The 25,426-nt window shown below is 41.9% G+C and overlaps 1 protein-coding gene across 3 annotated transcripts in view; it reads left to right on the top strand.

Moving 5' to 3' along the window:
• Positions 1-25,426, top strand: part of PHTF2 (putative homeodomain transcription factor 2) — a 114,537-nt gene that overhangs the window by 46,437 nt on the left and 42,674 nt on the right. For all 3 annotated transcript variants that reach the window (XM_066633099.1, XM_066633097.1, XM_066633098.1), the window contains exons 3-5: positions 9,592-9,648; positions 19,624-19,693; positions 21,568-21,726. In XM_066633099.1, the coding sequence (XP_066489196.1) occupies positions 9,592-9,648; positions 19,624-19,693; positions 21,568-21,726 (286 nt within the window). The remainder of the gene's footprint in view (positions 1-9,591; positions 9,649-19,623; positions 19,694-21,567; positions 21,727-25,426) is intronic.

Below are 25,426 nucleotides of genomic sequence, written 5' to 3'. Positions count from 1 at the left end.
ACATGTGATCATCTTCTGAATGGCTCTACTATAACAGTGATGGCAACATGATTAGCATTGAGACATGACAGTGAGGTCATGGGACACTTCCTGCCAGATTCTGGGAGCAGGTCTGTAGTTCAGACATACTTTTGCATGCAGAAAATGCCAGGTTCAGTCCTTCCATCTTCAGATAGGAATGAGAGGCACCTGTCTGAAGCCTTACAAATCAGACAATATCGAATTAGCTGCCTTATATTGAGTTAGGTCCATCTAATAAAGCCATCCCTGTATGTTCAGTACTAAGAAGGTCCCCTTACTCCTTTCTTATCTTGTTTCTTTCTTTGCAGTCATCATGGCCAGGGTGTAAAATGTGTAAATATGATTAGAAATAGAACTGTGCTGTTATTGAATGTGCTTTTAAATTCTGTTAACCTGTGCACATAGAGGAAGTCTACCTCTTGTCCTAGGATCCTGTCTAGTGGCCAGTGGCAGAGCTCAGTGGTTTGGGAGGGGGGGAGAAGAAAAATGGGGATGTCAGGACAATCCTGAATTTAAAATGATTGAACTGCTTCCTGAAGAGTTCAAGATGGAAACATGGAGGTTAATCACAGCTGAGCTCGGGAAGGGAGATTTCTTAGTCTCAACAGAACTGTTGGAGGCATGCCTGCACATCCCTATACTACTGCAACATTGCTGTTTCCTCCTGTTACAGAAAGTGGCACTTTGAGTAATGGGAACTGCCCTTTGGGCTGGTGGCAGGCACCAGGGTCTACACACAGATACAAGGTGGCCCTTGTATCTCTGTCACTGGGGACATTTCTCTGTCTCTGTCTGTTGGGTACATTTCTTTATGTTTACCTGGACAACATCCTCATCAGATTTTAGTCCAGAGTCCAAGCGTCTCAGAATGTACAGCTAACTATCCTGACCCTTGACAGGATGGGTTTTGTGGTAAACAAAGAAAAGAGCATGCTCATTCCAACACAGGTGTTGGAATATTTTGTCTTCTAACTGGACATGAGCGCCTTCCAGATCTCAACCTCCAAGGACAGACAACACAAACAACAACAATAATAATAATAAATTGTGAACTGGTTTTCAACAAAGAAGTTCATAAAACGGTTTACAAACAAAAATGAATTAATTAAGTGGCTCCCTGTGCCAAAAGGGCTCACAGTTTAAAATGTTGCAAACAGCCACTGGTAAAGAGACTGTGGAGATGAAAGGGACAGTAAATCTCCCCCAGCTAAATATAAGAGGAGCACCATTTATGTGCCTCTTTGTCCAATTAGCAGGGAATAACTACTGGACAAACTCTTAATATGAAAAGAATAGTTGAAAGTTACAGTGCTAGCCAAACTTCTGGCCATGATGGTATCATGTCAGGACATTCTCAGCTGGGCCCAGTTTCACATTTGGCAGCTGCAGCACCTACTGCTCCCCTGTCAGTACAAAATAGAGAGATGCAAACGTGTTGATCTCAACATCCCAGCAGTTAAAGAATGATCTTAGGTAGTGGATGGACAGGTGCCGTATGTTCAAAGGAATGAGCCTGGGGAAGCCAAATCACCTGGTAATAACGGATGCCAGCGTCCTGGGATAGGGGGTGCATATGGATTGGGCCATGACCCAGGGCTCTTGATCCAAGGAGGAATGGTAGTGAAGCACAAATTGGCTGGAGCTCAGAACCATATGTCTAGAGCTCTTAAGAGTTCAGGAACCAAATTCAGAACAGATACATGCTAGTCCAAATGAATGACATCCAAGGCCTAGGTAAATTGGCAGGAAGGAACTCACTTAAGCAATCTCTTTGGGAACGGTGATGATAATGAGGTGGGCAGAGAAGCACCTGGTTCCATTGAAAGCTGAGCATGCAAGGGGAGCTGCAGTGCATCAGCAGACTGGATCAGTTGATATCGACTTAAGGAGTTGGAATGGTGTCTGAATCCAGGGGAAGTGACAAACAGGTTTGGCCTTCCTCTAATACAGCAGTTCCCAAATGTACCACAGTCACGGCACCCTGTTGCAGCAGCATCATTGGCCGGCTCAAGCAGATGTCTTTCTACTGCTGCTCAAGTGGCCCAGGGGGCCTTGGTTTCCTGTATTAATTGGGTTGTTGGTACAGGAGCACTATATTGTCAGGTTGTTGATAGAGGAACAGTTAGCACAAGGACCAATCTCAACCTCAGCTGTTTCAGCTGGCAGCTTAATGGTGGGAGTGGTTATTTTAGTAAGGTTCTGGACACCTTACTGGCCTCTAGGTGCCAGTCCACCTAAAAGGTTTACAGTTTACAACCTGGTGCATATCTCTGAAGTGATGCATAGATAGGGGGATAAGGGCTAACAAGTCAAAGGTCAGACACACCCTAATCTTCCTTTTGGATGGTCTGGATAAAGACCTAAGCACAAATACCTTATGCAGACAGGTGGCAGTGCTCACTGGGACCCTGGGGTTGGAGTTAGGTGAGAGACTGTTGATGCACACCCACATTATGTGCTTTTTTAAAGAATTGCTTTGATCAATCCACCCACCTTTCTTAGGGTCCTAGCTGGCATCCTAATTGGGTGCTATCATGATAGATAAGCCCTCCCTTTGAACCAATTGCTACAGTTCCATTGAGGGTGCTGACATATAAGGTTCTCTTTCTGGTGACTACAGCTTCAGCCATTAGAGTATTGGAAGTTAGGGCTCTTTGTCAACCCAAAACTGAATTTTCCTTAGTGACTGAATGGTGCTGAAGATGGTACCCATAGTGGTACACAAGGTGAACATGCTATTTCATTGTAGCCAGGAACTGATTCTCTCATCTTTTTCACTAAGTCTCATCCTAGGACAAAAGCCTGGCATACCCTAGACATGAGATGGGCCCTTAGGTTCTACACCAAGAGGACCAGGGAACTGGAGGACCGAGGCCCTGTTTGTATCATTTCAGGGTTCATCCATGGGGCAGAAGGCTTCTGTCCGTGCCCTGGCCCATTGGCTGTGGTCCTGCATTGAATTAGCTGCTATTTGAGCATTGTTTGATGGCTATTCATCACAGGCAAAGATGTAGGGCGTCCATATAGCATTGGTTCACACCTTTGCCAAATATAGTCACTGCAGCCTTGGCTGATGCTGTCTTTGGCAGATGTGGACTGCAATAGGTAGTGGGGCCCTGAGTGATATTACTTCACCTTGTCCATAATGAGATATGATGTCTTTGATGTAACCTGAAGGGTCAGGAACACCCACCCCCCCACCAGAGAACTGGAATTTCTTACCAGTTCTGGGTAATAGGGAGAGGAAGGGGGGCATTCCATCTACCTTTTCACCAGCCCTGGTGTCTTGCTCTTCAAGGTGATAGGTCTCAGGGACACTACCTCACATGTAGCCTATCTTGAATTATCAGTTTCTGGGCTGTCAGCCTGTTCCTCCTTAGAGGAACCCTTCTACCTCTGATATCTGCTTTGGTTTGGGGGGAATTGGGTTTTTTCCGGTTCTTTTGAACCAGTCTCAGGCTGGGAAGCCCTTCCACAAGGTGGAGACAGTCTGTGACTGGCCCTGCCTCCCGGTAGAAGGGGTGGCTTGCATGTCTAGAATGCCACCCTTTCTCTTCCCAGACCAGGAATTCCCTGGTAAGAAATTCTGATTTTTAATTTTTTTTAATCTGTAACTGTGTTGGCGAGTGGATTCTATTTTAAAATATAAGTTAAAGCACGCAGGATTATGCCAAGCTCTACATTACCTCTGTTTGACTATTCTCTTTAACAAATGGGCACGTCAGCATTTCAACCCAGTTTCTCTGCTCTGCCTGCAGCTTTAGCTTTGCTCCAGTATTCTCTCTCAGCACTTCGTGTTCTCTCTCTTCTCCTTTCTCCTGCCATGTTCAGATGCTTTCATAGTTATCTATCAGGGGAGATAGGAAGGTAAGCAAACTATATCTGGTGGAAATTGTGAGTGGGCTTTGAGCTTGCCCTTCTTTTCACTTCCTTTTTCCTGTGAGTAGAAGTAAACAACTGAACCAGTTGAGCTCCTAATTCCTGCTAACTGGGGCACCTTTTAAAGTGGGGGGGATCTCTAATATGTAGCAGGGAAAGAGCAACTGTTCCTAATCACCCCTGCATGGTGTCTCTTCAAGTGGCTGTTGCTGGTGTTTCTTCTGCATCTTTTTGGATTGTGAACCCTTTTGGGTCAAATAAATGCAGGAGCATTTGTTATTTATTTGTGCTTGCTATGTTAACAGCTTTGTGAACTTTTCTTGAAAAGTGTTATATAAGTATTTGTGACAATCACAATCATAACTCAAGTTCCCCTCTACCTTTCCAGTTCCAGAAAGTAGGAAGATAAGGAACAGTAGAGTTGGTTGGAGTTGAAAATGTGGTGGCCCCACCATTTTGCCACCAAGGCAACTGCCTTGGGCAGCTTCATTTTTGGGATGACTCCATAAACAAGAGATCTTCCTTTTTTGCAGGGTCATGGAAATCCAGTCATCAAAATATATGTGGAGTTGCTCTAGTTCAGTCATTCATGTCTACTCATTAGTGAGGGGAATGCAGAAGAGGATATTTAGGGGTATGGCATTTGGTTGTTAATTTCCATAGATTTTGTGGTCCTCTCTCATATTAAAAAGCACACAACATATGCTAAATTCCTGTAAAACAAGCTTTACCTGCCATTGGCAGGCTTTGTTTTGGTGCATGTTTTTTAAAAATTCCTTGTCTGTAGGGGAACTTTGAAAATGGTTAAGATAAACCTGTGACCTCCTAAGTATTCTAGCGAAAGGGATGAAATGTTTTTAGTCTTAAAGCCTAATAAAAAAAGAATTGTACATGGTTTAATAGTAAATGCTGGTCTCATTAGTGAAAGTTAAAAAATATAATTTTCAAAATATAGTAAGATTGTTACAGTACTTGTAACTCAGGTTATAGTTTATGCCCTTGGGGGTGAAAAAGTTAAAGGAAGCTCAACTTAATTCAGTATTTTTAAAGTAAACTTTCACTAAAGCTGCTTAGGAACACACACATCTGTGGATGCAATTAAAAATGACTTACATTTTAATATATACATTCCTGTTGTAGTGCACAACAGCTGGATTTGTTTAGGAATTTTTCTAACCTTGAGGGTTAATTTAGGGTCTACCATACAAAAATGTCATCTTTCACTGCTATTTACAGGCTTGACAGACAGGAATAGCTTCAAAGAAACTGCTTTAAGTACCTGTAACTGTATCTGCAAGTGGAATTTAAGACTGCAGAATCTCTTTGCCAAAACTAGTTTTAGCCAGCAAGCAGAGGTTTCAAATACAGTAGGGTTATTTTATCACTGTTGTATTTTGATGTATACCTGGACTGATATATTTTTTATTTCATTGTGATGACTATTAGCTAATACAATAAAAAAAATTGCTTGCTTTGAAATACAGTAGGGTAATGTGTGTATAAATATCTAGGACTTTCCTTTTATGGGAAAGGTGAGAGTTTTTGCCCCTGTCTCCCCTATGGGTATGCTGTGTATGCATATTTCTCAATTTTGGGGTTCTGTCGTGGATCCCACAGTGACAGTTTTTTAATGAGCCTTTAAAAACATTATTTTTCTGTTATCTTTTAATTGACTTTTTATGCTACTTTATGTTTTAGTGGTACCACTGGGTTTTTATGTATTGCTGTTTTGTCTGTTATTACTAGCTTTGAACTATTGGCATTCTAGTTGATTGTATGTTTTTGTGTGTGTGAATTTTTAAGTTTTAAAAAAATTCATCATTTTAAAAGCAGTATAAATATATTAAATATGTTTTTAGGCATGTATGGTTTCTATTGATCAGTGGTTCTCACACATTTAGCACCGGGACACACTTTTTAGAATGAGAATCTGTCAGGACCTACTGGAAGTTATGTCATAACTGGAAGTGACATCATCAAGCAGGAACATTTTTAACAATCCTAGGCTGCAGTCCTACCCACACTTACCCAGGAGTAAGTCCCATTGACTGTCATTGTTAAAAGAACATACATAGCTTGTTTAAAGTACAGGTCTATAACATTTCCCCAAATGTAGTTGCATACCATGGAAGCATCAAGTCTAATATAGTTAAAATAAAATATTGAAATGAATGGGGACCTACCTGAAATTGATTTGTGATCCATCTAGTGGGTCCCAACCCACAGTTTGAGAAACACTGTTTATTGAGGATGTAAGAATCTTTGTTTATTGCAAATATTTTCCCTTTCAAAATATATTTTATCAGCTTCCTGCCTTCTTTGGAACAGCAGCCTTGGAGTGCTTATTAGGATAACTGTGTGAGGTAGATTAGGATGATAGATAGAAATTTATCAATTTCTATCTGGTCTGCCTGCAGCACTCTGACCATTGACATTACTGCTGCTGCCTGCTCCTTGCCCATCCAGCTGCAAAGGAAAGTAGCCAGTTGGGCAAGAAGAAGCAGAAGCAAGACAGAACCCCATCATCTTCAGATACTTCCTTCTTGCTTACCCTCCCAGCCCTGTTGGAAGTAAGCAGGATGAGCAGAACGCTACCAAGAAGCCCCAGTTATTTGGTTAATTTCACACAGGAGAAGGCAAAGCATGAGAAAAGTAGTGCTGGAGCTGAAGGCAAGGGGGATCTGCCTTGCCCCCTTCTCCTTGCCCAACCATCTGTTTCCTTTAAGCAGCTGGGTAGGTGAGGAGATGGTGGCAGTGAAAAAAAGAAATAACCCCAACCTCATGTTGTTCCTGTCACCTCATTGCCTCCTTTTTCGTTGCCCACTTAGCTACTTTCCTGAGCAGGTGGGTGGGTAAGGAGATGGCAGCAGTAAATGCCCATATTGTTTTCTATGCTAATCTCATGATTTCTTTTCTTCTTCATCTGGTGGTGCTAGATAATGATAGGGGCTGACACTGCCCTGATCCCATTTTCTCTGCATGAGAGGGAAGAGGATTGAAGAGTTGATTAAAGTGGTTAGGTAAATGGCAGGCTAGAGGGGACTGGACAGATGCACAGTGCAGTGCACCCCTCAGCAGTTTACTGCTCACTCCAACTTGCCACTTAAGCAACTTATGCTGCAGTCCTAACCACACTGAGAGTAAGCCCCTTTGAACAAAATAGGACGTACTTCTAAGTAGACCTGGTTAGGATTGTGCCCTTAACCAGTTACTTAAGTCAGCCTAAGGTTGACCCTTTCCTCCCTACCCTCTATTTTTCTTCCTTTTTATTTTTCTCTCTCTCAATGGCTAGCTTTTTCATTCCCCCCAGCTCTTACTGTTTTGCATTCACTTCACCTTCCTCAGTGCTCCTCCAATGCTTATGTAACTGAGAGTAAACCTCATTGAATACTTTGGGACTTATTCCTAGAAAATATGTCTTGGATTGTGGCATTGGGCACCTTCTTATTGCTCACCTTCCTTCCTTTCTCTATCTCCCACTGGCTTTTTCCCCATCTGCTTTTTTGTTTCTGGTTCTCCCCCCTTCTTCTCTCTTACTGGCACCCCCTTTCCTCTCCTCCCTCTCATTTAACCCCCTCTCCCCTTCCCCATATCCTAGGGCACTCTCCCTCCCTCCCCCCAGGCATCACATTAAGTCAGTGGTTCTCAAACTCCCTGGGAGAGTTTGAGAGCCACCACGTCTTTGTGGGGGAGGGAGAGAGGCAGCAATGCAATCCCTAGGATCGCACTGCTCTGGGGGGCTGCAGGGACTGGGATGTACTCACCAGTCCCTGCAGCAGCCTTCACGGTGTGCGGGGAGCCCTGCGCAAGCGCCTGCAGGCTCCAGCCACTTTGAAGTGAAAGTAGAGCGACCACGCTCCACTTCCAGTTTTGCAGAAGTGGAGCATGATTGCTCTACTTTCACTTCAGAGTGGCTGGGGAGCCCTGGAGGGCAGGGCTCCCCATGCCCCGGGAAGGCTGCTGCAGGGACTGGTGAGTACATCCCAGTCCCTTCAGCTCCGTTAGTGTTGCAATCCTGGGGATTGCATTGCTGCCTTCCCCCCTGCCCTCTCCCCTTAAGGGAGATGCCCCAGTCTGAATACCACTGCATTAAGTGATGATTGGAAGGAAGTCTTCCTTCCTTCACTTTGTTCCAGGGATGGCTCAATCTTTTGATAGTGGCTGCAACTGTTGCAACTTCATCCAGCTCCATCTGCTTCATGTTCTCTGTGTCTTTTGAAAAAGGCAAGGCATTCATGGGAAAGAAGGAAACTGGTGAGAGGAGTATGGACTTGTGGATAAAATATCCACTCTAGGCTCTAGTGCTCTCCTTGATTTCCTTCTGTCCTTGGGCCAGCCCCTTTCTTTTCAAAAGGCATGGAACCAGGATGGAGTGAGAGATGGCTAGTAAGGAAGAGGAAACTGGGATTTTTCCTATGGTAACACCATCACATACCTGAAAATATTATAATAGACCTGTGGTTCTCAAATCTTTTAGCACCAGGACCCACATTTTAGAATTACAACAGTTTGGAACACAATGGAAGTGATGTCATGGCCAGAAGTGACATAATCAAGCAAGAAATTTTTTTTGCCCCATGTAACTATACCAGGTCACTCCCCAAAGCCCCCCCCCACCCATAAGTCGATTTCACAGATAAGTCGAGGGCAGGTTTTTGAGCAAAAAAAATCATGGAATTTTCTGTGACCCTTGGATGTTGCAAGTTAAACTTAGGGGAGTGTCTGACTATATTTTTCTGATTTTTCCCAAGGCCAGATCCTGAAAAAAAAAACCTACCAATAATTGTTACCTAAGAACTGTACAGTCTCTAATTTGTTTTGAAAACATAGTAAAAGATCATAAGATACATTTTTATTCTCTTTAAATTCTGGTCTTCACTACCTTTTTGTAAACATTATCAGTAGGTGCACTGTAAACAACATACCAGTAAAACAGTCGTTCCCAATCTCGGATTCATGTACCTCCGGGGGCACTCAACAGGACCTTTAGGGACACTTGAAAAAGAATGGAATAATGGCAGAAAAGGGCAGGTAGTGCTCCAGAATGCCTTGCAGGGCCAGGAAAGGAGGTAACTAGTTGACTCTGAAAGCCTCACTAATAGCTAGTTTTTGGTCATCAATTCATGTATGAACGAGTGATTGAAAACCAGAACAGTAACAAAACTGAAACATAATATGGAAAGTGATCAATCACCTAGAATTTCTCAGTACCCTTCAGGTGTAAAATAGTGCAAAGGCACAGTCTTCTGTTCTTCAAACAGATAAAAAGAGAAAATACTGTGATGAATACATTAAGTATTTCATGGGTTTTCATGTAGAGGAGATGAGGGCTTATATTATTAATTACAAACATCTTGCTAATATGAAGGGTACCATTTATGGAAATAGGCTGCCATGGGATATGCAAGTGAAAAAGGTTGGGAACCACTGCAGGAGAACCATGAATCATCTTTAAGGTGCCTGATGTGTTAAGCCAGAAGCTTTACATATAATGTACAACTTGGAACACATAACTGGGAGTGTGCAATTCAATTCACAGCAGAGAGATGAGCAAGTGCAGCTTCATATACAGGTTGAGTCTCTTATTTGCAAGAGTGCCATATTTTACATGCCATATTTTACAGTGAAAAAGGGCTACATTATATTATGGTGAGTCTCATTTTAATGTAGATTTTTCTCTTTACTGTTTAGATTGGAGCATATGATCAGCAGATATGGGAAAAATCTGTGGAACAGAGAGAAATCAAGGTAAGTTATTATTTGCTGGCAGTTAATTTCAGACTTCCTGTCTTTGGCAAACCCATCCACATAATTTGGTTGACTGCAGAATTCCTGTGAACTCTACAGAAAATTTTGGAGTACTCTATCTCACTTTTTGTGAGATAACAAGAACTCCTCAGCCATTCTGTTGTCCGGTGTACACTCTAGGACAGGGGTGCCCAAACCTCGGCCCTGGGGCCACTTGCGGCCCTCGAGGCCTCTCAATGCGGCCCTCAGGGAGCCCCCAGTCTCCAATGAGCCTCTGGCCCTCCGGAGATTTGTTGGAGCCCACACTGGCCCGACGCAACTGCTCTCAGCATGAGGGTGACTGTTTGACATCTCGTGTGATCTGTGGGATGAGGGCTCCCTCCACTGCTTGTTGTTTCACGTCTGTGATGCAGTAGCGGCAGCAAAGGAAAGGCCAGCCTTGCTTTGTGCAAGGCCTTTTATAGGCCTTGAGCTATTGCAAGACCTTCATTCATTCGTATAAGTTCATCTTTAATCTATTCATTTATGTAAACTTATGTAAATTTATTCAAATTTTAAATAGAAATTAATTCTTTTTCCCCCTGGCCCCCCGACACAGTGTCAGAGAGACAATGTGGCCCTCCTGCCAAAATCTTTGGCCACCCCTGCTCTAGGACATGCTCAATACCCTGATTCAACTGTGCTTGGAGAATAATATGAGTAATGGTGGATTAACTATCTTCTGGGTAGCTTGCCTTCCATTACTTATTTTGTCATTGAGGAGACTCGGCCCAATCCAGACCTGTTTGCACCAGCTCACTGCCAGAGCTCAGTGTCACTAATGTGCTGTAAGGCACACCTAGGATACTTACTGCTGGGTCAACATGGGCGCTGGCTTGGCGCAAGCCTGCGCTGAGCCAGCACTGGGTGTAGGCCAGGCAGGCAGCAGTGAGTGGGGGCATGGGGGGAGGCATTCCGGGTTAGGGAGTGAGAGTGGGGCAGAGCTGATGGAGCTCAGCTCCGCTGGATCCATAGTCCCTCATTGGGCCTCCCAGCCTGAAAGAGGGTTTCTGTTCTCTACGCCGGCTAAGTAGCTGGCGCAGAGTCAATTAGCCTCATTGCAGCAGTGCTTCCCTTACTAGGAGAAAGGGAGCAATTATCTTCTTCCCCTGAGGAGCATTGGAAGCTGCCCGTAGCTGCCTGGTGTCCATAGGATGTAGTGGCAGCCATTTTGGTGCCACTCCAGCCCCTGGGTTCCAGGCAGCTCAGGATTGGGCAATCAGTTAACTGAGGAAGAACTGCATGGTTCTAAGGAAGACTGCTGCTTTACTGAAATTCAGAAAATTCACTTTGAAAAGGCTAAAGTAACAAGTTTTTTTAAAGAACAAAGGTTATGCCAGTTATTCCTTCTTAGGTATTTTCTTATTTGTTCAATATTAATATTACTAGTTTAGCTTCTTATAGCTCTTCAGTAATTTTAAATTGGTTCTTATCCATCTACTGAAATGAGACTGGTACAAGGGTTGGAGGGCAGAGGGATATAACTACAGAGTCAGGAAATCTTTTCTTGTGAAGTAGATTTTGTGTCTCACTGAGGTCCAAACTATTTGCCACTTTTATGTGAATATGGAGCCTGAATTTGGAGGCAGAGGTAGATCTTTTTTGTTTTGCCAGGGTGAAGTCCTAGTGCTGTTGGTATTTTTGAGTTAATGTTGTACTAAGCTGTACTTGCCATATACTATATCGGAGTATAGTACTTCCCTTTATGTGTTTTTGTGAATTTTGTCAGATGTGACTGACTTTCACATGGTTACCTTTATAGTTCCAGTTTACTTTTCCTCATTTTTCATCCTGTCATTGTTTTGAACAGTTTATTAAATTGGTAAGTATTTGATTATGATTTGTGTTAAGCAAATAGCTTTTGTAGATTAACTGTGTCTCTGCATCGTACTATAACTAACAAAATCCCATCAGTAACTGATACCTTAGGCATGATCTCAAAAGCATTTAAATACCTTAGATTATTTCTCCATTCTGTTCAAAAGACTTGCGTTCACTTTTAGGAGTTGCACATATTTCTAAAGATATATGGAATAGTCATGGTGAGAGCATAATGTGCAGCTGCTTTCCTGAAGAAAAGGCGTAAAGTGTTTTGTATTTGTTTCGAGTTTTTGATAAAATGATTCTGACATCATATTTTCATTGCAGTCTTTGTTCTTCAATTTAACTTCCTAAACTCTACTTTTTTCTTTTTCCAAATATGAAATGGGGAACAACCTTTAGGCCCAGACCAAATATGCAATTATTCTGTGGGAGAACACATCTGTGCATTTCCATCCACTTGAGAATTGCGACCGCACATTCACTGCAGTCTGCGATTTTTTTTAATGGAAAAGGCTTTGCTAATCCTGCCTCTAGTGCTAGCAATTGTTCTTTGACAGACTTCCTGTGTCTACATGTATCCAGCAGCATTTATCCTACATGTATCCAGCTGCCAGCCAGAAGGGTGGGAGTTTCCCCATGTGGGTTTGGCTTTTTGAGGGCATAAACCTCCAGCTAGTGCTGAGCTGGGTTAGTGTGGCACAGCAGGATTCACATGTGTTTTGTTTACTGTGCGAGTGTGTATGAAGAGCTGATTGGGAGCAAGTCATTGGTCACTTATTGGGGCTTGCTTCTGACCAACAGACATAGGATCGTGCCCCAAAGCAGGCATGTTGGGAGAGAGCACGGTCACCTAAACAGTCGCCCACACAGCCATACTCAGAAAATCAAAGACATCTCAATTTCAGAAATAATTGTGTTCATACACACCTGTACACAATTTCTTTGTGGTAAACACCATTGAACACAACTGGACTTTCTTCTGAGTAGGTATGCATAGGGAAGCATAAACAGCAGCATCCTCTACACCTCCCCCTTTCACCAACAAGAATAGAATTAAAGTTTTGTTGAGTGTCCTAGAAGCGTGGACTTCCACGTCCCTCTCTTCTCCCTCAGACTCCCAACCAGATTCACAAAGCAAAAAATCAAGCAAAAGCCACTCTTTCTGCTCATTCTCCTACTAGCCACAAGCAAGGGGGTACAGTCAGTTGCCCTTTAAAGCTGCAAGCAAGGAGTGGTGGTGAAGGAGGGTTCTGCCAGGAGCCATTCTAGTGTGCCACCTCACCACCTCTGTGGACTTGAAACTCATGGATATAAAAAACTGAATTATCCTTTCATACACTCCAAATCCACATGGAGGATTTGGAACTCACAGAAAGTAAACTGAAAATATATACTTTGATATTCTGCCTGTCTCATGGATGAGGAAACCATGTGGGTTTTGCTTCTAAACATGCAGTTACTCTGTGGCAAATGGCCATGTCCCTATGGGTTTTAAATGTTTGGTCTGGGCTTTACACTCAAAGTGCTGCACTAGGAGAAAAATCAATTTGTTTTGGAAACCAGTCTATTGGTAGGGTGCTATGAGCAGACTGTTAGAAGCCTAAAGTTTTTTCTTCCTGCAAAACATTTGAAGTAATGGGACTCCTTATTAACAGACAATAAAATATCCCTTTAAGTTGTTGCTCACCTTTTGTAACCTTTGTACCTCTGAAAGCATCCAAATGGCAAATGCACCTGTCTGCTCATTCCTCTTGCTTGTGCCTACTTGCTTGTGTCACTTTCAGCATGAGACTGGTAGCTACCATCGCACTGTGAGTTGCTCAGGTTGGGCAAACATAGCTGAACAATTTGACTGTGTGTGCCCTATCTCTTCTGGCAGGCTGAGAGATCAGGGGAGTGAGACAAGACTGGCAGAGTGCTGAGCCTGTGGCAAGTGCATTCGTTCTCTTTTTTGATAAAAGAAAGGGGAAGAGAGCACACACAGTAATAGTGGTGGAGAAGGGAGGGCGATGGGGCAACAGAGGTGAGCAGCAAACTCATCTCCATACTTATTCGCTAGGCTGAAATATGGCTCTCTAATAATGTTGTTTTAATTAAAATTTAAATACTAAGGCCACAGTCTTCCTCAAAGGCATTCCAATTGATGTTAGTGAAACATTGCAACATATGCTAGAACACCCAGGTAACACCTATCTGGAAATAAGAATATTTTACTTGTTGTGTCAAACCAGGAGTTAATCACTTTCATCAATAGCTAAGCAAATCCACCTAAACAGATTGAGGTCCCAATCCTATCCAACTTTCCAGCATCGGTGCAGCCACAATGCAGCCGCAAGATAAGGGAACAAATGTTCCCATACCTTGAGGAGTCCTCTGTGACTGCCTCCCCACCACAGGATGCAGTGCATACCTCATTGGCATAGCAGCACTGGAAAATTGGATAGGATTGGGCCCTGAGAGGGCATGATGTCTTGTTACAAAAAATTTACTGCAAAAATTGACATGGAGGTTTCATCTTTAGCTATTATGACTGTAGATATATCCGTAGTATTCATCGTAGTTTTGTGATCGTAGTATTGTGATAATGAATTTCATAAGTTAATGTATGCACTGCATGAACAACTTCTTTCGATTGTCTTAAACCTATTGTCCATTTAACTGAGTGCCTCTCTATGAATAGTGTGAACAGTACAAATAATTGTACAAACTTCTAATATATCTATCCCCCTTCATAAACTTGCTCTAAATTAAAAACACTCAGCTGTTTATACCTTTCTTTATAGAGGAAGTTATCCAGCCTTATTTTAAAAGCTGATTCATTTAATCGATGTTGTGCCTTTCAGACCTACAGGAAAACGTATAGACTAAAATAGCAATCTCTGTGAAATAATGAAAACATTAGAACAGCATTAAAATAGAGCACTCTGTGAAACTATTTAAGAAGTGCCATTAAACAGTAATAGTCTTCAGTACCTTTTCCAGTCTTTCAGTATTTCTTTGAATTGATCAGAGCAACGTATAATGTTCTCCACATACTGCACCAACCATTTACATAACAAGATTATGAAACTTGCGGTATTATTTTTCTATACCTTTCTTTAAAATGCCTCTTTTTTTTATTAACTGCAGTAGCTCTGGTATATTCAATGACTTTTCTTCTGTATCCAAAGATATTACCTCAAATGTTTTCTAATCCATTCAGATTCCCATCAACATACAGGGTGTCCCTAAAGTCCGTGTGCACTTTAAAAAATTTATAACTTTGTAAGTATTTGTGCTAGAAAGAATCTGTAAAAAGTATTAGAAAGAAGAAAATCTATATTTTTTTTATTGTTTTATTAAGTTTCTACATGTCCACCATCATTAGTAATACAAAGGTTAATACAATTTTGCAGTTCTCCAAAAACATTTGCCAACTGATTTACAGTAATGCCTGAAACCACATTAGTTATTTTAGCTTTCAAGTCTTCTAACAAATGAGGTTTACTTGCTTACACAATTGTTTTCACATGTCCCCATAAAAAAAAATCTAATGGAGTCAAGTCTGGTGAACATGGGGGCCAGACCGCGGCTCACCATGGACAGAGCCTGTCTCTTTGAATTTCTTCATCCATTTGGTAATAGAGTTCCTATGAGGTGGTTCTTTACTATATTCAGTTCTAAACTTTCTTTGTACAGCAACAGTAGATTTCAGTTCAGCTAACCAAAGGACACAGTTTATTTTTTCTTCTGCTGAAGCCATGGGTCATAAGTAATTCTGAAAAATAAGTATTTTTAAAGTTTAGCAAAATTGTTAAAAATATTGTGTTGAAGGAATGCTCAATAGTTTTACTAAAAACTAGGTACATTAAATTTTCTAATACTTTTTACAGATTCTTTCTAGCACAAATACTTACAAAGTTATAAATTTTTTAAAGTGCACACGGACTTTATGGACACCCTGTATATGTAAAATTAGGATTTAATAACAGCAACAACAACAACAACTAGGTATTTATATACTGCCTTTCTGGTCATGTGATTACTCCTCTGACTTTATTAAAGGCGGTTTACATAGGCAGGCATTTCTAAATCCCACAAACATAGAGGTTCTCTCTTTCAAGAACCAACAACATTTCAGAATGGATCTTCCTGGTTTGGTCTCAATTCTGGCCTCCAGTTCTCCCACGTAGGCTGACAAGCAGCTCCATCTGTCACATGGAGGGCAGCCAAGACACTTCTTGCTCACACCAAGAGCAGGTGGAATCACTCAGCTGGGTTTGTCAGCTGCTTCAAGGTCTTGCCATTCTCAGCTGTTCAGGGAGCTGGCGGTGTCCTCGAACTGGCGACCTTCCGATGTTATCTTCGGGCTAACGGAGGCTCTACCCTCTAGACCAGACTTCCTGCCCTGAAGTCTGGATTTAAGTCTGGATTGCTGGTCCTCTCTTGCAGTTAGCTAAATTTGAATCTTGTCTACTTTTCTCCTGTACACTCACTTTGGAAATATCCTTTTGGAACTCTTTACAATTTGTTTGAGATCTTAACATCGTAACTATTTTGTTGTCCTCTGCAAATGTAGCTATCTCAATGTTCTTCTTTGAGTAGCGGCCACATATAGATGGCTAGATGGACTGACCCTTTGAAAGAAAATCCTTTAAAAAAAATTGTCAGGCTGAAAACTGACGGTGATTCTCTAGTTTCATGAATCCATAGTGAATTAAAACCAAGTTTGTCAACTGTGCAATCTATCACTCACAGTAAGGGATCAGATTTTTCTTTTGGACAGAAAGGGGGGAGGGAAAAGAGCCCATTATCACATTCCACAAACATTTGTGAATTGTAGAATTTCCACTGGTAAGCTACAGCAACTGAAAAAACCCATGATATCTTTGATGCCGGAATGTAAATTGTCAGTGATTCCTACTCACTGCTTTTTATTTTTTAATCAGTTGCTGATCAGTTAACTTGTTACCTCTTCTCTCATTGTTGCTAAGCTTGCATATTTTAGTTTAGCTGATTCCTGGTTGAATTGTTTCTTGGGTGAATGCCATCCAATTTTGTTTTATTTTGTGAAATATTTCCACTTTTTTCTCTGTTTCCACTGACACAATCATTTATTAATTATTATTATTATTATTATTATTATTATTATTATTATTATTATTATTATTATTATTATTATTAACAACAACAACAACAACTTTATTTTTACCCCGCCTTTCTCCCCGGAGGGACTCAAGGCGGCTTACAAACAAGGTTAAAACAAATTAAAAGACATAATTTAAAAACCAGACAAAAGCATAATGACATATCATAAAAACAGTAGTCAGATCAGGCCTGTAACCAGATGTTAAAAAAGATATTAAAAGATGTTAAAAAGATGTTTAAAATGTCAGGAACTCAGAAGGCTTATCTAAACGGAAGGGTCTTCAGGCCTCGCTGAATAGTTTCAAGAAAGGGAGCAGTTCTTAAGTCAAGGGGAAGGGAATTCCATAGTGTTGGTACCACTACTGAGAAGGCTCTATTTCTTGTTGCCGCCCCACGTACCTCCCTAGGTGGCGGCACTTGTAAAGGCCTTCTCTGCTGACCTAAGAGGACGAGCCGGATTGTATAGGAGTAGGCAATCTCTAAGATACCCTGGCCCAGAGCAGTATAGGGCTTTAAAGGTCAAAACCATCACCTTGAATTGGGCCCAGTAACGAATGGGCAGCCATTGCAGCTGCTGGAGAAGCGGACTGACAGAGTCAAACCGCCTACCTCCAGTAACTACACAGGCCACTGCATTCTGCACTAGTTGCAGTTTCTGAACTGTCTTCAAGGGCAGCCCCACATAGAGCGTGTTACAATAATCTAGCCTCAATGTCACCGTGGCATTTAGAGGTTATGTATCTCCCCTTCTGCATTGGCAAAAGGTAATGGATCCAAGACACATGTCCTCATAAATTTGCACAAAATCCCCAAATCACCATTGAATCACAAACCATATCTGGATCCATAGATACTATAAAAATCACATGTTTCTACCAGTGAGGTACCCAAAAGCTCCAGATCCATGATTTCTGTGCTGTCACCTTTAGAACTGTGATACTTTGATGTTTATCAACTAGTGGTACAGATTCAGATTCAGGAACCTTTTATTCACATAAAATAAACATAAAAACATAGAACAATACACATAAACCATACCCCCACCAGTGGTACTTGAGGTGATGTCTGATGGTACTCACAGGACCTCTGGCCTAATGCTACCTGACAGCGAGACCAGGAACATGATGCAATAAACAGTGGCAGGAGACTCAGCTTGGTGGGCAGAGCTCCTAAGCATGCTTTTTTGTTTTCGAAAAAATCCTCCCGTCCACCTTGAGCCTCCTACTAGTGTTTGTCATGTCACATCTGGCCTCCCAACCCAGAAGTAACTTACAATGATGTTATCGCCAGTTACTTCCTGTGGTGCTTTGTGTAGATGGATCATGTGAAGTGGTACAGTGGAGGACAACCTTGAGAAACACTGTGGTGTGTGATTTGATTATGGAATTGTGGGCATTCTTTGGTTTAAAAAAATCATGGAGAGCACCTGTTGCTTTCTTCCAAATAAATTTGTTCAACTTCTTGGCAGTTTTTCTTTTCCATGTGTTTTCTTTTCTTAACCTAACAGCCGTCTTTTGGTTTCCTGCTATTAGCTATTTGTATTTACAGTAATTTCCAACTTGTTTTTAAAATTCCTTCTTGGCTTATCATATTGTCAGTGTGTTTTTGTGTTGCCTTTTATTGTTTGAAGAAGACTTGCACATTTTGCAGGAAGTAGTCTTGCCTTCCAAAGCCTCCTTGACTCTGCTGTTTAGTAGAATTGTTTGACCTTGTCTTTTCTAATCTGTAGTATATGTTTAACTTTGAACCTCTGTTATTGTTTAAAATAATTGCCCTAAAGAGATCTGACTACCTAGCACTGTCTTTTGACTTCCTTTTAACTAAAAGCGGAACTATATGGTATCTTGGCAAACATGTTCTCAACCCCATGCTTGACAAGATAATGTGAATGGAGAAATGGAAGAAGCATTTTTAGGGAAGAGTTAGCAGGCAACAGGGAGGCGTGTTTAATCTTCCCCCGTACCTGCTGCTGCTCTCCTATCCATTTCTCCTTGCAATTGAACTGATTTCAGAGTTGTTAAGTAGAAACATCAACAAGTTTGCTGACCTGCTATTGGACTGAAAAAGCTGCCCATGTTTTCCATAAAAAATAATAAAATTTGAGATAGCCACTACTATTGAGTGGTTCAAACCAGTGAGTGTGGTCTGGTTTCAAATTTGGTTACTATTTCATGGAGTTGGAGAGAACTGTACAGAGATGGATATAGGACAGAATGGATGCCTTATCCCACAGTAATGGTAGCGAGGTGATATTTTCCTGGAGTGTGTTTGGGTATTTTTCTCCAACAAGCCAAGTTATTTTGCATGTACTCTAAAACTTAATGTACTTTATATAATCATTGATTTAGTTAAAGCTGTTTATAAATATGCACCAATAATGGCATGAGTACTAAAGAATTGAATTGTGATTCAAAATCAGCCCCACGCTGCATGTTCCTACAGAGGAACATAGTTGCATATAAAGATTCAGACTTACGAGATTTAAAAAGAAGTCTGTAGTTAGCATTTATTATCGCCTCACTGTTTGAATTTCAGAGTCCAGTAGCTACTGCCTCTATGAAAATTCAAGGATAAAATTAAATCAGTATCAAAGCAAGTATCTTACTAACTCTGGCAAGCATGTGTATGTGCCTGTGTAATTGAAATTAATTATTTAACTTCTGCAGATGTTTAGAAATATCATAAGAGGCAGTAATTTCATTATTAGTTTGTTTATTGACATTCTTCTCTCTTTAGAATATTTTTAAATATTGTGAATACAACATTGAATATGCAATTAGAATGCAATATTGTGGTTGTAAAGATACTTTGCTATTTGAAACCGTTCTTAAATCAAATTTCAGATTATATATATTAGACATTAGGAAAGAGAAGAACCTGAGAAATTTTACATTCAATTCAGCTACTGATTCCTGTTTTAGATTTTAAATATTTTTTTCTTTTTAGAGATAATATTGGTACTCTAATAGTGTTTATATATTGCAGGGTTTGAAGAACAAGCCAAAGAAAACTGGACATGTAAAGCCAGATCTCATAGATGTGGATCTTGTAAGAGGTAGGGATGAATCTCCTGTCTATGGAATGTAATATTAACTCGTATGTCACTTTACAAAATTCAGCATCCTGTATGTGTTTCAAATTGGAGTCTTTTTAACAGGTGAAGATGAATTGAATTGGGCGGATAATGAGGAGCTGCTGCTTGTTTAGGCAGGCAGTTTAGCCCCCATTGGTGGGAAGCTTATTGAGGAGAGGGGAGACAGTTTTAATGGAGAAGCAGAAGAGTGGATACACACATGACCACAGTATTGGGTCACTGTGATGAGAGCAAATTAAGAGCTTCAGTGTGTGTGCTTGAAATTAAAATAGGGTCATGGGTACCCTGCACTGCAAGGTGAACATTTTCATAAAGAACAATTTGCAGGTACAATTTTGCAATGTTTTTGTTTGGTGTAGCTTATGGTCCTGAAAGTATCCATTCTCAAGTAGTATTTCTCTTAAGAATAGCAAACTTTGCTTATGGGAATTCCAATGAAGTTACCAATTACAAATATATATTTAAATAGCCTGTGCTTACTTGGCATTTCCTCTGGAGTGGGATAATAGATTGAGGTTAGGGGAACCCCCCTAATCTTGGCAAGATCTCAGTGATTATACTTTCAGCAGCATTGGAAATTAGTGTTGCCATCATATCCTAGAAAGCCATGGTTCTCAACCTTTTTTGGTTTCCGGAATCCATTACACTTGGGAAACCCTGCTGGCGCATGCGTTGAGTATCAGGGAGCCCCAGATAGCTGGAGTAAACCAGGCAGGGGGCAGATGGTGGCCACTTATGGTGGGTTTGAGAAGCCTCAGGGCTCCTAGGAGCTCACACCGTCCTAGAGCATTGTTTCCCTTGCCCAGTGGTAGGTTTATCACATTATACACATCATAGAAAGAATTCCCTTTGTTATATTGAGTTTATTCTAAATGGACAATATTACCAAATTACTTGGTAAAGAAATTCCTCTAAAATTATGCACTTTTAAAATCAAAGAACACTGTTTCTTGTTCACTCACTTGGTTTGGGAATATCCTTTTGGATTTCTGTCGCTTGCCCATTTTTCTTTGGTTAGAAATCAAAATAAAGTCATGAGATACACAACCCAGTCTTTCCATACCAGATGGACAATCTAAAACTTTCTGTCACTATGGGAAAAAAATCTGTACTCTTGCTACTCCTTTTAAAAAAAAAAAGTATGCAGGCCTATGGTATTCACTGTTAACATAAACAGCCTACCTTTTTGAGCCTTTATCCTGCTCTTGTTTGGGTGTTCTATTGCCCAAGGATTGATTTTTTTCTACTTTTGTATCTCCAACTTAGTGCAGATATTTGTTTAACAATTACAAATTAATCAGTTGCATATGCAGGGTTTCTGTTATACCAGATGAATAAAAAAGATTGCAGGATTTCTTTAACTATGTATTTAACTAGGTATTTATATACCGCCTTTCTGGTCATCGGATTACTCCTCTGACTTTATTCAAGGCAGTTTACATAGGCAGGCATTTCTAAATCCCTCAAGGGGACTTTTACAATCATAAAGGTTCTCTCTTTCAAGAACCAACAGCATTTCTTATCCGAATCAATGTGGCTTATACTTAGTAGAAAGAAGAAGCCAGTGTCCCATTGGATATTTCCTCCACATCATGCTCTGGCAGCCTGTACTTTTGTTTCTCAGACATGGGGACAGGTTCCATATGGTGTGTTTCCTGTGCCAAATAAATTCTTCATATAGGGAAATAATGTTTATACTGTCATTTATGAAATGCAAGTGTGTTGTTGTAAGTAACATAGCTTGGGTTGATAACAGACATGGAGCTTTGCCCATATGAATGAAGATTAGAAACTGGTAAACTCTTATATAATGAAATAATTTGTCTTATTTTCAGGCTCTGCCTTTGCTAAAGCTAAACCTGAAAGTCCTTGGACCTCTCTGACTCGAAAGGGAATCGTTAGAGTTGTTTTCTTCCCATTCTTCTTCAGGTGGTGGTTACAAGTGACGTCAAAGGTTATTTTCTTCTGGCTTCTTGTCCTTTATCTTCTCCAAGGTAAAAACTGCATGGCATTATCAATAAAGCAAGTATCTTTAAAAGATTATCTTCATCAGAGTTCTAACGTAGCACTTCCATTTGCCACTTTCCATTTCTTTTAAAATGCCATTTACCTCAAAAAGAGAACTCAGATTTGCAGTAAGAGCAAAGAAGTGAATTACAGTGATTCCAAGGAGGCAATATTATGTTATACACATTGATGGGAAACCTACTTACAGAGTATTGCATCCATTTTGGGTCACCTTTAAAATTCCCTCCCTTGTATGCTTTTCCTTTATGTTGACCCAATAATTTTTTCAGCTAGTAGTTTGTGATAAACCGAGTAAGAAAGCATTGTCAGACTGGATGCTATTTTCTTAGACCAGAAGCCATCTTAGCTTGTCCTGGGAAAGCTGTGCTGTTTGGAGATAGTGTGAAATATGTAACAGTCAAACTCACAGGCCTGATAAGGTGGCCTTCCCACTGGGCACTGGGCCACCCAATTAAAAATAAGGTGCAACTGTGATTCTCCAGTTGGGAGGGGGAGCACGATTGCAGAGGGCTACATCAGTTGATGAAGTTGCCTCTGAGAAGCTTCAGATGGTCCAAGCCTTTGGTTGGCCAGAAGCTACCTTTAAATGTGTATAAGCCTGTTGTTGGAAAAGGAGGAGTCAGTGGCATTTTTCAGCTTGTCCCCTTAGCTGAAGGGCTGGCTGTTAAAAGGGTTGGTGGCACTTACAATAGGATGAGTTCTCCTGAGATTCATGCACACCCACCTTTCCTGGACTGATTTAGTTGGTGTGGTGGAGGTTGTGTGTGACACAACTCTAAGGAGAGCCTATGTAATATTTTTACCTTACCTCCTGGTATAGCCAGCTGAAGCACAGTCACATCCTCATGCTTTCACTGGCGTTGCCAGTTTTTTTTTCCAATCTTAGGATTTCTCTGCCTTTCTCTCACTTGTCCTACAGCCTGTTTTTCCACAACCCAATTTATGTTTGTTATCCTCAGTCCCTTTTTTAATTATCCCAAGCATGGAATTAGGCTTTTTCATAACCATATCACACCAGGTTGTCACTTTTCAACGAGCTGCCCACCAGCACCCCAAGATCTCTTCTGATCCATCAAAGATAGCTCAACATGCATAATCGTATATGTAAACTTATTCTTTCTTGCCCCAATATGCATCATTTACTTGCATTGAAGCTAATCTGTCATTTTACTGCCCAGTCCCCTAGTTTGGGGATATCTTTCTGGAGCTCTTCACAATCCCAGCCAGAAAAGTTTAGTGTCATCTGCAAAGCTGGCCACCTCACTGCTTATCCCCAATTTTAGGTCATTTATGAGCAAATTGTAAAAGCACCAGTCCTAAAACCAATCCTTGCTGCAGATTGCTTTTCATTTCTTTCCATTGTGAATGTACCCAGCCACTCTGTTACCTGTTCTTCAACCAGTTCCTAAATCCATAAGAGGACCTGCTGCCTTATTCCCTGACAGCTGAGTTTTCTCAGGAACCTTTGATGTTAAAGAGCTGGTGTTTATTGCTCGTTGGGTTAATGGTGATCTGGATATGGAAAAGATTAAGATCCTTCCTTTGTCATGGGCATATCACTGTCTGGTGGGATTTAGGCTTATTGCAGCTTTTCACTTCAGCAGAAGTGGGGGGACCAGTCCAGAGGCTGATGGGCTCTGGGGGATTTTCCTGTTGCCAGAGTTGGCAAGTCACCCAGTGCCCTGGCTGACCTCTGGAATGAGGAAATGACCAGAACCCTGGATGAGATAGCTCCTGAGTGACCTCTACCCAGTCATAGAGTAAGAGCAGCTCCTTATTTTTCCAGGGAGCTGTGGATGATGAAGCGGTGGGGCAGACATCTAGAGTGACAGTGGTGAAAAACTTGTGCCGAGTCTGACCATGCTCAGGCTAGAGCTCATCTTAGAGCCTATTCTGTGACAGTGGTGGCAGCTAAGAGGTCATACTTCTCTGCCACCATCACGTCCATGGAGAATCATCCAGCTGAGTTCTTCTGTATGGTCCGTGGCCTACTCTGTCTGTCCCCCTACTGACAGGGAGGAGCACATGGAGGTTTGTCGTGACGCGTTTGCACAGCACTTCACCGACATGGTTGATCAGATCCGGCATGACTAGGATGCCACATTAGGAGTATCTGGTAATGTCCCTGGGGCATCTTTCTATCCTATCTTGTGAGATTATTTTCAGCTTGTAGAACCTGAGGCTGTGGACAGAATTCTTAGGAGTGTGAGGCTATCTTCTTGCTCACTCAACCCTTGTATGACATGGCTAATTAGACCTGGCTCAGGAGGGCTGGCCAAATGGACAGGGAGGGATGAATTCATCTTGGAGGGAGAGGGTGTTGACAATGATCTTGAAGCAGGCGGGAGGAGGTTGTGCCCTCCTGAAGAAACCCTCCCTGGATCACAATAATTTGAACAACTTTTGACCAGTCTCAAAAATTCCTTTTTTGGGCAAAGTCTGTGGTTTTCAAACTCTCAGGGAGTTTGAGAATTGCAGTAAGTCCTTGCAGGGGAGGGGAGGGAAGCAGTGGGGGAGGGAGGAAGGCAGGATCGCCTTGCTAAGGGGGGCTGGAGGGACTGGGATGTGCGCACCAGTCCCTGCAGCAGCCTGTTGGGGGTGCAGGGAGCCCTGCGCGAGCGTCTGGGGGGCATGCATCCTGGAGCGACGGGGAATGCATCCCTGTTAGTCTTGCTGGAACTCTCAGCAACTTTCGACTCAACCATGGTATCATTCTGGGTCGGTTGACTGAGTTGGGGCTTGGAGGCGCTGTTTTGCAGTGGTTTCACTTCTTCCTGGCTGTCACATTCCAGAAGGTGATGCTGGGGGATGCTTGTTCGGCACCCTGGGCTCTTAGGTGTGGGGTGCCACAAGTTTCCATTCTATCCCCCATGCTGTTCAATATCTACATGAAGCTGCTGGGAGAGGTCATCCAGAGGTTTGGGGTAGGGTGTCATCAGTATGCTCTATCTCTCCTTTCCTTCTGATTCTGAGGGGGCAGTTGAAGTTCTGGATGGTTGTATGAAGGTAGTTGGGAGCTGAATGTGGGCGAACAAGCTGAAATTAAATCCTGATATGACAGAGGTTCTCCTGGTCCAGAAGTCCATGACACGGGTATTGGACTATTGTCCTGCTCTGAATGGGGTTGTACTCCCTCTGAAGGAGCAGGTCCACAACTTGGAGATGCTCTTGGATCCACAGCTGCTCCTGGATTCCCAGGTGACAGCTGTGGCCATTGCTCAGCTTTGGCTGCCTTACCTGGGTCGCTCAGATCTGGCCACAATGATCCATGCCCTAGAGCAGGGGTGCCCAAACCCCGGCCCTGGGGCCACTTGCGGTCCTCGAGGCCTCTCTATGCGGCCCTCAGGGAGCCCCCAGTCTTCAATGAGCCTCAGGCCCTCCAGAGATTTGTTGGAGCCCACGCTGGCCCGATGCAACTGCTCTCAGCATGAGGGTGACTGACCTCTCGTGTGAGCTGTGGGATGAGGGCTCCCTCCACTGCTTGCTGTCACGAATGAGACAGCAGTGGCAGTAAAGGACAGGCCAGCCTTGCTCTGTGCAAGGCCTTTTATAGGCCTTGAGTTATTGCAAGACCTTCATTCATTCATATAAGTCCATCTTTAATATATTAATTTATGTAAACTTATGTAAATTTATTCAAATTTTAAATGTAAATTATTATTTTTT

This window comes from Tiliqua scincoides, chromosome 7 (assembly GCF_035046505.1).
Source record: "Tiliqua scincoides isolate rTilSci1 chromosome 7, rTilSci1.hap2, whole genome shotgun sequence".
Classification (NCBI taxonomy): domain Eukaryota; kingdom Metazoa; phylum Chordata; class Lepidosauria; order Squamata; family Scincidae; genus Tiliqua; species Tiliqua scincoides.
This window is presented reverse-complemented; position numbering and strand designations above follow the sequence as displayed.